Source organism: Oryx dammah, unplaced genomic scaffold, assembly GCF_014754425.2.
Source record: "Oryx dammah isolate SB20612 unplaced genomic scaffold, SCBI_Odam_1.1 HiC_scaffold_7, whole genome shotgun sequence".
NCBI lineage: Eukaryota > Metazoa > Chordata > Mammalia > Artiodactyla > Bovidae > Oryx > Oryx dammah.
In genome coordinates this window covers 31749017-31761378 of record NW_024070191.1, presented here as the reverse complement: position 1 = coordinate 31761378, position 12362 = coordinate 31749017, and the positions used below count along the sequence as shown (strand labels likewise).

The following is a 12362-nucleotide window of genomic DNA, read 5'->3' as shown; positions in this document are numbered from 1 at the left end:
TAACTTTCTGGCCTTTAGAACTTACAGTAATCAGTTCAGTTCAGTTGCTCAGTCGTGTCCAACTCTTTGCAAACTCATGAACCACAGCACATCAGGCCTCCCTGTCCATCACCAACTCCCGGAGTCCACACAAACCCATGTTCATTGAGTCAGTGATGCCATCTAGCCATCTCATCCTCTGTCGTCCCCTTCTCCTCCTGCTCCCAATCCCTCCCAGCATCAGGGTCTTTTCAAATGAGTTGGCTGTCCGCATGAGGTGGCCAAAGTATTGGAGTTTCAGCCTCAGCATCAGTCCTTCCTATGAACACCCAGGACTGATCTCCTTGATGGACTGGGTGGATTTCCTTGCAGTCCAAGGGACTCTCAAGAGTCTTCTCCAACACCACAGTTCAAAAGCATCAATTCTTTGGCACTCAGCTTTCTTTATAGTCCAACTCTCACATCCATACATGACCACTGGAAAAGCCATACCCTTGACTAGATGGACCTTTGTTGGCAAAGTAATATCTCTGCTTTTGAATATGTTGTCTAGGTTGGTCATAACTTTTCTTCCAAGGAGTAAGCGTCTTTTAATTTCATGGCGACAATTACCATCTGCAGTGATTTTAGAGCTCAGAAAAATAAAGTCAGCCACTGTTTCCCCATCTATTTCCCATGAAGTGATGAGACCGAATGCCATGATCTTAGTTTTCTGAATGTTGAGTTATAAGCCAACTTTTTCGCTCTCCTTTTTCACTTTCAAGAGGCTCTTTAGTTCTTCTTCACTTTCTGCCATAAGGGTAGTATCATCTGCATATCTGAGGTTATTGATATTTCTCCTGGCAATCTTGATTCCAGCTTGTGCTTCTTCCAGCCCGGCGTTTCTCATGATGTACTCTGCATATAAGTTAAATAAGCAGGGTGACAATACACAGCCTTGACGTACTCCTTTTCCTATTTGGAACCAGTCGGTTTTTCCATGTCCAGTTCTGTTGCTTCCTGACCTGCATACAGGTTTCTCAAGAGGCAGGTCAGGTAGTCTGGTATTCCCATCTCTTTCAGAATTTTCCAGTTTATTGTGATCTACACAGTCAAAGGCTTTGGCCTTGAACTTCAGAATCTCTCCTTTTATCTGCAGTGTGGCGTTGGCTGCATTTGTGACTCTTGAGAGTCCCTTGGACTTCAAAGAGATCCAACCAGTCAATCCTAAAGGAAATTAGTTCTGAATATTTATTGGAAAGACTGACACTGAAGCTGAAGCTCCAGTACTTTGGCCACCTGATGAGAAGAACCGACTCATTGGAAAACACCCTGATGCTGGGAAAGATTGAGGGTAGGAGAAGAGGACAGAGGATGAGATGGTTGGATGGTATCACCAACTCAATGGACGTGAGTTTGAGCAAGCTCCGGGAGTTGGTGGACAGGGAAGCCTGGCCTGCGCAGTCCATGGGGTTGCAGAGTCGGACACGACTAAGTGACTGAACTTTGGCCTAAGGCGCACCCTTCTCATAAGCTGTGCAATGCCAGGATGGGTGTGGCGGCTTCCAGTTGGGTCCAGTGCCCCCTCCTGTTAAGACTCACTCACTACACCAGATCGTAGAAAATAAATCTTTTAATTGCTTTGTAATTAGCACAGGTGTAATTTAAACTCATACTTTTATTTAATAGATGCTGAATTATCACACGAGAGCTTTGATTGAAACAGTATAGGAATTGTAATGGTTTGTTTTACAAAATTGCATTCAGCAGCAGCATCATGAGAGTTGTTTTCATACAATAAAAGACTGGGGTTTGAATAAATAAAAACCCACCTAGAAAACAAACAATGACCCAGACTACAGCTGTTTGTCGAGACTGCACGAGAATTGTGCTTTCTGGGTTTTGAAGAGCTAGCTACTCTATTGACAATCTAGAGTTGCAAAATCCTGGCTTATAAATACCATCGGGAGGGGAAGCTATAAATGCGCCTAAAAAGTACTCCCAGGAGTAGGACCCTCAAAGCCAAGTCTTGTGAAACTGTGAGCCTGAACTGGCTTTGGGGGGAAGTCTTTAATCTCTGGGGAGCTACTGGAGATCCACTGGTGTCTGATATGAAATCACCACAGCGAGGACCACGGTGGGGGAAAAATCGTATCACTGGACTCTCATCACCACAAGGCCCTGGGTAAAAGCTCAATGTCCTGTCTCTGGAGTGGATGGTAGGAAGGCCTGAGGCCCGCTCATGGTAGTTGCCCTGTAATTTTCACGGTCACAGGGTGGTTGATGGATGACACAACTCTCATCGGCCACAATGTGGGTGTGCAGGGTTAACTCGAGCTGGCTCCTGAAGTTACCCGAACTGCCATCTGGAGTGGAGACCAACGTTAACTGGGTGGGATGGAAACTCGGGGGACAGAGGCCATGCTGCTCCAGCGTGGCAGAGGCGACTGCTCTGTGGGGTCTGTACAGAGCTGGCAACAGGGATTTTCTATCCAAGTGGCAATTACAGGCAATTACAGGCAACACCTGGGAAACGCATTCCTGGGCAAAGTTCAAGCTTGAACTCAACTCCTGGCCGTGGCCTAGACATCTGATCTGCAGGAACATCTGGATTCCTCAAATCTAGTCCAAAGCCACTGCTTGCAGCGAGCTTCCTGTGTCAGACACTAAGTAAGACGCTTTCCATCCACACACATCACCCTGGGCATGCTCTCGCCAGGTCCCCAGGAGGGCATGGAAATGCGGTGACTCGGGGCCCGTGGAAGGATCCGGATTCCTGGATCCGGCTTCAGGTCAGTGTGCCTGGGCCACCTTCTCCGGGGCCTTCAGCTCTGCTGTGGGCTTGTCTGGGGCTGCTTTCTTGGAGTAATCTCGCTCTCCAAAAATGGTGCTTCCGATGCGGATGTTGGTAGATCCCACTTCAATCTGTGGGGAAGAAGGAGGGGCTAAGTTTAAAAAAATGAGGTGCAGCAGATGCTGAAGCTGTGTCTCATACGACAATGCAGCTGAAGGACTGTGGGGCAGTGGTCCACCCAAAGGGGTGTTTACGAAGTACGTAAGGATTCCCTCTGCTTCTGCAGAGACTGGGGAAGGCGACTGGCACTTAGTGGCCTGGGTGACAGGGGTGGCAGCTGTGTGGGACACAGCAGCATAACAGAGAGCCGTCTTGTGGCCCACACGCCCTTCTCATATGCTGGGGTTTCAGAGATGAGCAAGCCTCCCTGTGAGTGAGCGAGCGAGCAAAGGACCGAATTCCATGTTATGTAGAAACACCAACCATGTTTGCATCATATTAATATACTCTATCTTCCAATCGTGCGACTACTATAGATCCAGAGCAAGGTTTTACAGCGTGGCTCTTGGAACTTGATCAAATTAGCCTCTGCTCTGGAAGATCGTGTATGTGAGTTGCTAACACAGCACATCTCTCGGTGTGTGCTCAGAACTGTTGCATCCTGGGGGATCTATGCGTACGATCAGACCCGTCATCAGGACTCGGTGTCATGAGACCACGCCCAAGCATGAACACAGGGAAACGCCTTTTTAAAAAGCTGCAGTTTAATTTCTTTCGATTTTCCTTTAGATCCCACTTAGGGAATTAAACTGAGTTGTGGTATTATTATTATTTTTTTAATGAGGGGGTCAAGCTATAATTTCTATACAGTTCATTTGAAAAAAAGAAGGGGCCGGGGACGTCAGCATAGGTGAGAGACACTGCTGCGTGTGCCTCGACGCGACGGCGAGGCGTTGCCTTTGGACCCGTCCTGCAGGCACCCGAGGGCGCCCGGGAGACACTCACCGCGTGCTGGAAGTCCACGGACATGCCCATGCTCAGCTCCACCTGCTCGGGGGCGGCGCCCAGCTTCCTGCACAGCTCCTCCCGGAGGGACAGCAACACCTGCCAGGGAGACAAGCGTGAGGCCGTTTCACCCCTGCCTTCTCCGAGGATGGCGGAGAGGGGCCGAATCTCAACACCTCTGACAGAGACTACTTCTTTATTCCTCGTGGCTTCGAGGCCTGTCAAAATCACAAGGCACTGAAAGGGTCTGTAGTGAACTCTCCTTCTTTTAAGAGACTGTCACTCATTGGAGAGGAAGCCGGAGCTCCTTTTCTCTGGAAACCATGTGTCAGGCAGGTTCAGACTGAGTGGAGAAGGGTCTGTGGGGGTTCGGGGGACCTGTTCCCGTTTACCGTATGAGGAGAGTTTAAGAAGAGGGTTCTCATGTAGCATGACAAGAGGCGTCCGGAAAGCCTGTGGGGCTGATGGCAGCAGCCAGCCCCCGACACCCTCAGCGGACGTGAGCAGCGTCCCCACCCGGGCCGAGTACCTGGAAGTCCGGGTTTGGTCCTTGGCTAAGATCGTGCCCGAAGCTCCCGATGGTCATCAGCCCCACGAACTCCAGGCTGGGGCACTTGGCGTTGATGTGCTCCACCAGGGCCGCCGTCTCTGCAGGGGGCAGGCCGTGTTTGCCTTCACAAAAGACAGAAGACCGAGAGGTTCTAGGAAGCCAGAGGAACACCCTTCCCTAGGACAGGGGAGGCGACTCTCAGGCGAGAGGACTTCTTGGGAGAACTTGTCCTCAGGACTGAAATGGTGACTTTACACTGAGGTGTCTGTCTGTGTTGCTCCCCTTCCTGAGTGTCTTAAGGGAAGAGCTATAAACTGGATTCTCTTTATTCTGTCTCAGCATCTGAGGACAGATAGAGTAGAGGGAAAAGGGGAAAAAGACCCCAAAACACTGCTTTTCTTAAAATAGAAAAACAAAATCTGGAACTTTCCTGGTGGTTCAGTGGTTAGGATTATGTGCTTCCAGTGTGAGGGCGGGACGGGAAGCCATAGGAGGATTTGATATCCCTGGTTAGGGAGAACTAAGATCCTGTGTGTTGGGTGTGTGGTGGAGCCAAAACATTTAAAAAGAAAAACAAAAAAACACCAAGAAGACTCACATTGCCCAAACGCCAGATTAACCAGAGAATTATTTTTCCAAATCTGGTACTTCTACAGTTTCATTAATTTATTAGTGGAATTGTAAAAACAAATAAAAATGAAGTATATATCATACAGTTTTGACTAGAACTTCACAAAATTTACCTGATCTTGCTCATTAAAAAACCAGAGGAGTCTGTGGCAAAACATTACTTGTTATGCAGGTATGAGGACAGATTTTGTCCTTCTCTCATTTAACAAAGAGAGATGCTAGTAACATTCCAATCTTTAATTAGGGCAAATGATAGCTATTGATCAAGAAATGCTGTAATGGACTCCATCTGGAATCTGTTTCAGGTTTACCTATCAGGATAAAGTAATGTATAACTAGGTGCACGTACAGATAATGCTGATTGTTAAGATTTAATGAATGCTTACGTACCAGGCACACACGCCAACTCCCTACAGTTTTTTATTTAATGCAGCAGCTCTGTGAAGTTAAGTGCTCTCACTCTCTCCATTCTAAAAAAAGAGGAGACTGAAGCTCTGGGAGGCTAAAGGCCTTTCTCAAGGCCACAGGGCCAGGAAGTATAGAAATGGGACGTGGATCCTGGCAGCCTGACTCCAGGCCCCAGGCTTGTTCCTTCAGCCTAAGCCCTATCAGCAAATGGCTGGTCTGTAAACATGGATTCTTAGCAAATAGCTAATAAGTAAGACGCACAGGGTCCTGTACCAACAGCTTTATCTCCATCTGCACATTCAAGCCTCGTAACACCCTTGGAACTACCACTCTGCTATTACTGGCAGGTAAAGAAAGTGAAGGGTAGGAAAGTCGGGTACGTCACTCAAGGTTCCCGTGCTGGAGCGTGGTGGAGCTCAAACCCCAGGTCTGCCTGGTTCCAGGCCCAGGCTCTGATTTGTGTGCTACACTACTAACCCAAGCACCCTGACTGGTGCCCACAGTGAGTTTTGTTCGATTTTCTCCCAATAATGGAAACACGATTTTTTAAGGTTTGAGAAGTATTACACATATAAATTCACAATCTCTTTTGGGAGGGAGGGTGACCTGCGGGAATTTTCAGGATCAAAGTCACACAAGCCCCTTCTTGAGTCTCCTTACTGGCCTCTTCAGAAACTAAGAATGCATTAAAGAATTAGACGTGGACTGGTCTGGAGGTCCTTGTGCCACCAAGACCCTACGTACAACAGCTTATTTAACGGCCCTGTGAGCTCCTTCTGTGACCTACTGCATCGGGTTCAGGCCTGCCATCCGTCCTGCGCTCCACCATGTCCTAAGGGGAAAAAGTCTGCCACCCCCGTCTGTTCACTTACTCTCCTCTCCGCTGGTGTTTATCTGGACCATAACCTTTAACCTTTCAGGGGAACCTTTTTTCTGCCACGCACTGTTCACTTTGTCCGCCAGCTTCACAGAATCGACCGTCTCCAGCATGGAGAGGTTGGGGACAGCTGTAATGAGAGGGAGGCGAGGTTACAGTAACCGTGACTGCTGAGCCTGCACGCCACACCAGAAGCCACTGCAGTGAGAAGCCGGCACAACAGAACAAAGAGCAGCTCCCGCCTGAAGCGACGAAGGCCCAGCACAGCCAAAAATAAACAGATAAAAAGAAAATTATGTTCATTACACAATAAAACGAACCTCAAACAAAAAAAGGAAAAGGACAAAAGTGTTTCCCGTGCTAGCCAAAAAATTTTATGGGCTTGGATTCCTTCTCGTTTATTTCAAAAACCGCCCCAAAATACAGAATGTGTGCTAGGGTAGGTTTCCAAGTATATAACACCCAGCCAACTGTGAGTTCATTTTGTTCTTATCATGATGTTTTCCCTTTAATCAAGAACTAAGATTTCTTTCCCAAAAGAATCCCCAAAGCATAAATCGTGACTGAGGGATAATCTAAAATATTTTCTCTTCCACAGAAGGGACTGTATGTGATACAATGATGAAAAAAACTGTGTCTTCATATTTAGAGTTTTATCTTACCCATCAGTTTGTTGACATTCTGTTTCTGTAGATGGCCAATGAAGTGCCATTTGATCTCAGGACACGAAGACAGAATCTGCAGAGAAAGAGGTGGTCCCGTTTAATTCAGAGGGAGGGCTGTGGAGGGCTTGCCAGCTCACACACCTGACATTCCCGTCTCACCTTTCCGGTCTAAGCGATAAACCACTATTGCATCTTCAGTCAGGCCCTTAAAGACACTTAGAGAAAAACTGAAGACTTCTGTTTCTCTTCCTTGTTTCTGTCAACTCTCCCCTTCTTTCAGATACCTCCCCTTGAGAAGAAACTGATTAAAGCTTTCAAATCTCAAAAGGATCCAAGGTTACAGCAAGCTTCTAAAATCACCATCTTCAAAAAGCCACAAAGAAGAAAACGGTCTTAAGAGAGAAAATCTAGATGATAAATATTTGGGGCTCACAGCGAACACAGGCGTTTCTACCATCAGCCTGACCTCCTGCTCTGAAACTCAACTACCAAGGTGGGTCTAATTTCCAACTGAACAGTCTTAAGATTTAGATACAAAAATTCAGATTCCACTTACTTGAGGATTTGATGCTTTTTCAAGCAGTTCCTGAACCTACAGGGTAAAAAAATAGTGTAAGTCAGAAGGCTGGCACATCTGACTCTTCTCTGAGGGCAGCTTACGGGCAGGAAAAGGGCCCTCACGTACATAGTTCTCCCCGAAAGTGCGTTGCCCGTGACTGTAGGCCTCCATCACCATGTCCGCAGGTTTGGTTTTGCTGACTGCTACTAGCCGGGGCTGGATGTCTGGGAGATCCTGCCAAGAGGAAAAGAGCCAGATGAGTCAATGTTTGGACTTCTTATCCCGATAAGTCCTGCAGGGCATCCTGTAGGATGGATCGGCAGAGATCTTTACTTGGCATTTGATAAGATCCACTTTTCCAATATAGTAGGGCTATCAGTATCAAATAATGTTGATGAAATGTCTTTTGTATGCATGGCATCTAAATCTAATGTGTTAGCCACCTTAATATCTAGCAGAGCAGAAGGGACTACCCTGGTGGTCCAGGGGTTAAGAGTCTGTGCTTTCAGGGGGCGTGGGTTTGATCTCTGCTCGGGGAACTTAGATCTCACATGCTGCACTGCATGGCCAAAAAATAAATACATGTAAAAAACTAAATTAAAAAAAAAACATCTAGCAGAATACCTTTCCCTCTCAGGAGAGCTGGGCAGGTAAGTAAAAGCTTTATTTCCTAGGAGTCTGGTCTTTAACCAATATTACCAGTATCATCTGGGTCCCCTCCTAACCCACTGAGTCCTAATCTCAGGATGGAGTCTGAGACTCTCCTTTAAAACAAATTCTTCAGCTGAGTCTCTTGCATGGCAAGGTTGGAGGTTTAAGAATCACTTAGTTAAGAAAAGGCATCACTCTCTGACTAGAAGGGAGGCCACTTCCAGCTCCTAAAACCCCAAGGTCAACAGTTTTGGAAACTCATTGGGATCCTGGGGTAGTTATCAATACTGTCTACAATATCGCCTCTCAGAAGCAGCCTTAGGGTAACTCTGCAATTTATGTGGCAGAACCAGTGGCAGAGGGGCATCCCTGGTGATCCAGTGGTTAAGAATCTGCCTTCCAATGGAAGTCCCATCTCTGATCGGGGAACTAAGATCCCACATGTCTTGGGGCAATTAAGCCCACATCACAACTAGAGACAAGAGGGCGTGCCACAACGAAGATCCTGGGTGGTGCAACTAAGACCTGATGCAGCCAAATAAATAAAATATTGAAAAAAAAAGAAATGAACCAGTGGCAAAACTGAAGCTTCCCTCCCTCAGTCGGTAAAGCATCCGCCTATAATGAAGGAGGCCGGGGTTTGATTCCTGGGTTGGGAAGATCCCTTGGAGAAGGAAATGGCAACCCATTCCAGTATTCTTGCCTGGAAAATTCCATGGACAGAGAAGCCTAGCGGGCTACAGTCCGTGGGGTCCCAGAGAGTCAGACTGGTCTGAGTGACTTCACTTTCTTTCAAGGTTAACATCTACTTAAGAAGTGAAGTGAAGTCACTTAGTCGTGTCCGACTCTTTGCGACCCCATGGACTATAGCCCGCCAAGCTCCTCCATCCATGGGATTCTCCAGGCAAGAATACTGGAGTGGGTTGCCATTTCCCTCTCCAGGGGATCTTCCTGACCCAGGGATCGAACCTAGGTCTCCTGCATTGCGGGCAGATGCTTTCACATCTGAGCCACCAGGGAAGCAAACATCTACTTAAGAGCCAAGCAAAGGCTACGCTAATGCAGGTCTTCTGTCTCCGGGCCAGCACTCTGAGCTCTGACACCATAAATGCTTGAACAAAGAACTTTGACCTCTCTCCATTCAAGCCTGGCTCACTCCACACCATTCAGTGTAAAACTTGCACTTGAGGGAAGCAGGTACTGACCTTTAGTCTAAATAAATTCCAAGAGAAGACTAAATATAAACAAGGGAGGAAAAATCTCCCCCATAAACTGCTTGGGATTGGATGTCAGTTCGCTGCTGCCTCAAACGTGCAAGAGCAGCTCTGGGTGCTCCTCAAGTCAGGTCAGTTCACCCTCTCCTTCGCTGGCGGGGGCGCTGACATTTACTTTATGAGCAATCTACCGGCTGAGACGCTGCCACACACGTGACCCCCAGCAGACCTGGCCTCCTTTGGGTGCTCCTGTAGTGGGCGTCTTCTCCTGCAGTCTCTGGATACAGGCCTGGCCCCTCTCCCCTCCGCCAAGGCTGCTGACCCCTACCACGAAGCGGGATGGACAATGGTCGCGCTGCGTAGAGACTGGTCATTTTCCTTGGATCGCTAACCTTCAGAAAACCTGACAGGAGCTGGGGAACCCCCTTAGCCTTCGCTAGCCTTCTGGGGGGGCTCTGCAGCTTGCGCCAATGCCAAGGCAGCGGGCAGGTCCCGCCCCTCCAGGAGACCCCTCTGCGTCACCGTGACGACCCGTTCCCACGCAGGTGTCCCCCTTTCTCGGCGCGGCCGCCCACAGTCCCCGCGCGGTCCCCTTCCTCACCCGCGGCCGCCGCGCCACCGCCTGCTGCACGCGCTCGTTCACTGCTCGCAGAGCGAAGCCGATCCCCAGCTCCGCCGACATGCTGCCAGCTTTCCACATCCCCCAGGGACCAACGTGGAGCCCCGGGCCCGAGCACCCCGGGCAGAGACCCCTTCCGGTCCCGCCCAGCGCAGGTTTCCGTGAGGCCCAATCACCACTAAGCACCGGGTCGTTTTAGCCAATCGCCAGCGCAGGGTGGGACGAAGGTGGTGTGGCGGACAGCCCCGCCCCTCCATCGACGCCATCTTGGGGAGGTCGCCGCTGGGGGCCTGCGAGGCTCTTGGGTGCCGCTGGCGTCCTTCCGGGTGCCGCCGCCCGCCGCCCCGCCGAACCCTAGGGGTGCAGAGAACTTAGCGTGCTACCGAGGTCTTACTCCTCTAGTGGGGAGACGTGACTTTTATCTCAGATGATTCTTGGGAGGAACCGTTAAGAGAGAGAAAGCTGTTACTAAAGAACTTGGCAGGATTTACATGCATGGCTGTTTTCCTCTGGTTATCCTTCAACTCTGTGCTGCCCACTGTAAGCCACATATGTAATTTAAATGTTTCGAATGAGTGAGTGAGTGAAGTCGCTCAGTCGTGTCCAACTCTTTGCGACCCCATGGACTGTCGCCTACCAGGCTCCTCCGTTCATGGGATTTTCTAGGCAAGAATACTGGAGTGGGTTGCCATTTCCTTCTCCAGGAGATCTTCCTGACCTCGGGATTGAACCCAGGTCTCCCACATTATAGGCAGATGTTTTACCATCTGAGCCACCAGGGAAGTCTGGTAGTAACTAGCTAAATGCAAATTAAAGCCATAGGCACACACAAAATATATTTGTCCTCTAAAGATGTACAAGTTGAGAGTTGCAAATTTGTTTGGGGCAAGATGATGTTCCCAGGAGGCGGCAGCTCAGATACTGAGCTGCTGCTGCTGTTGTCGCTTCAGTGATGTCCGACTCTGTGCGACCCCATGGGGGCAACCCACCAGGCTACCCCGTCCCTGGGATTCTCCAGGCAAGAACACAGGAGTGGGTTGCCATTGCCTTCTCCCAGATAGCTGAGGGACTGCTCCAAAGAGGTAGTGGAGGAAGGTCAATATATAAGATTTTGGTGCAGGGGAAATTCAATGCAATCACTTTGTAAGAGTTTTTTCCCCTAGTCAGGAGGATCTGATGCCACCATGAAGGGATTTTGTGCTTTTCTAGATAAGAGGAGATGCAAGGATCAGGATCATAAAACCTGTTCCTGAAAATATCCACCTATCTAAAGACCTGTGCCATCAGATTCCCTGGAGCACAGAGTACCTCACTACCCTGAACTCCCTCAGCGGGTGCTGAAGGTCAACAGCTGCTTGCGTCTCATCATATCTAGAAAAGCACTAAATCCCTTCATGAGGACAACAGATACTGGCTGAGTTCCCTTGTGGCTCAGATGGTAAAGCGTCTGCCTACAATGTGGGAGACCTGGGTTCGATCCCTGGGTTGGGAAGATCCCCTGGAGAAGGAAATGGCAATCTACTCCAGTACTCTTGCCTGGAGAATCCCATGGATGGAGGAGCCTGGTGGGCTAAAGTCCATGGGATCGCAGAGTCGGACTCGACTGAACGACTTCACTTTCACTTTCTTTCACTTTTCGACAAAATCTTATATATTGAGCTTCCCCCACTGCCTCTTGGGAGCTGTCGGAGGTACTGCCTACCAGGCTGCAGTCCTCAGTTTGCCCCAAATAAAACTCAACTTGTAGCTCTAAAGTTGTGCATCATTTTCAGTTGACAATCACAACCATTAGAAAGTCAGTTCAGGGGCCCAAGTCCTTCTGATCGAGGCCCAAAGGAAAAAAAAAAAAAAAAAGAAAGTCAGTTCAGTTCAGTTCAGTTGCTCAGTCGTGTCCAACTCTTTGTGACCCCATGAATCACAGCACGCCAGGCTTCCCTGTCCATCACTAACTCCTGGAGTTCACTCAGACTCAAGTCCATCGAGTCCATGATGCCATCCAGCCATCTCATCCTCGGTCATCCCCTTCTCCTCCTACCCCCAATCCCTCCCAGCATCAGAGTCTTTTCCAATGAGTCTTGAGGTGGCCAAAGTACTGGACTTTCAGCTTTAGCATCATTCCTTCCAAAGAAATCCCAGGGCTGATCTCCTTCAGAATGGACTGGTTGGATCTCCTTGCAGTCCAAGAGACTCTCAAGAGTCTTCTCCAACACCACAGTTCAAAAGCATCAATTCTTCGGCGCTCTGCCTTCTTCACAGTCCAACTCTCACATCCATACATGACCACAGGAAAACCATAGCCTTGACTAGACAGACCTTAGTCGGCAAAGTAATGTCTCTGGTTTTGAATATGCTATCTAGGCTGGTCATAACTTTTCTTCCAAGGAATAAGCGTCTTTTAATTTCATGGCTGTAATCACCATCCGCAGTGATTT

At 48.7% G+C, this 12362-nt stretch overlaps 1 protein-coding gene across 2 annotated transcripts; it reads right to left on the bottom strand.

The window, feature by feature from the left end:
- Nucleotides 1-1573: 1573 nt before the first annotated feature.
- On the bottom strand, nucleotides 1574-10087 carry LOC120865650 (pyridoxal phosphate binding protein). 2 transcript variants are annotated; one of them, XM_040242929.1, is made up of 8 exons: nucleotides 9913-10087; nucleotides 7573-7680; nucleotides 7444-7479; nucleotides 6885-6960; nucleotides 6218-6352; nucleotides 4287-4405; nucleotides 3758-3856; nucleotides 1574-2883 (listed from the first exon to the last, which is right to left on the bottom strand). In XM_040242929.1, exons 1-8 carry the CDS (start codon nucleotides 10009-10011, stop codon nucleotides 2752-2754), a joined length of 804 nt encoding a protein of 267 aa, XP_040098863.1. In that variant the 5' UTR covers nucleotides 10012-10087; the 3' UTR covers nucleotides 1574-2751. The 2 variants fall into 2 exon arrangements, with proteins under 2 accessions (XP_040098863.1, XP_040098862.1); XM_040242928.1 differs by having other exon boundaries at nucleotides 4287-4429; nucleotides 9913-10085.
- Between the last annotated feature and the right edge of the window lie 2275 nt (nucleotides 10088-12362).

Bases quoted from the DNA above. Each gene is read 5' to 3' on its own strand.
- LOC120865650 (XM_040242928.1), bottom strand. From the start codon at position 10,011: ATGTGGAAAGCTGGCAGCATGTCGGCGGAGCTGGGGATCGGCTTCGCT. The intron at 6,353-6,884 runs GTAAGATAAAAC...CTCTCATTACAG, and splicing joins GAATGTCAACAAACTGATGG to CTGTCCCCAACCTCTCCATG. The intron at 4,430-6,217 runs GTAAGTGAACAG...TCTTTTGTGAAG, and splicing joins AAACACCAGCGGAGAGGAGA to GCAAACACGGCCTGCCCCCT.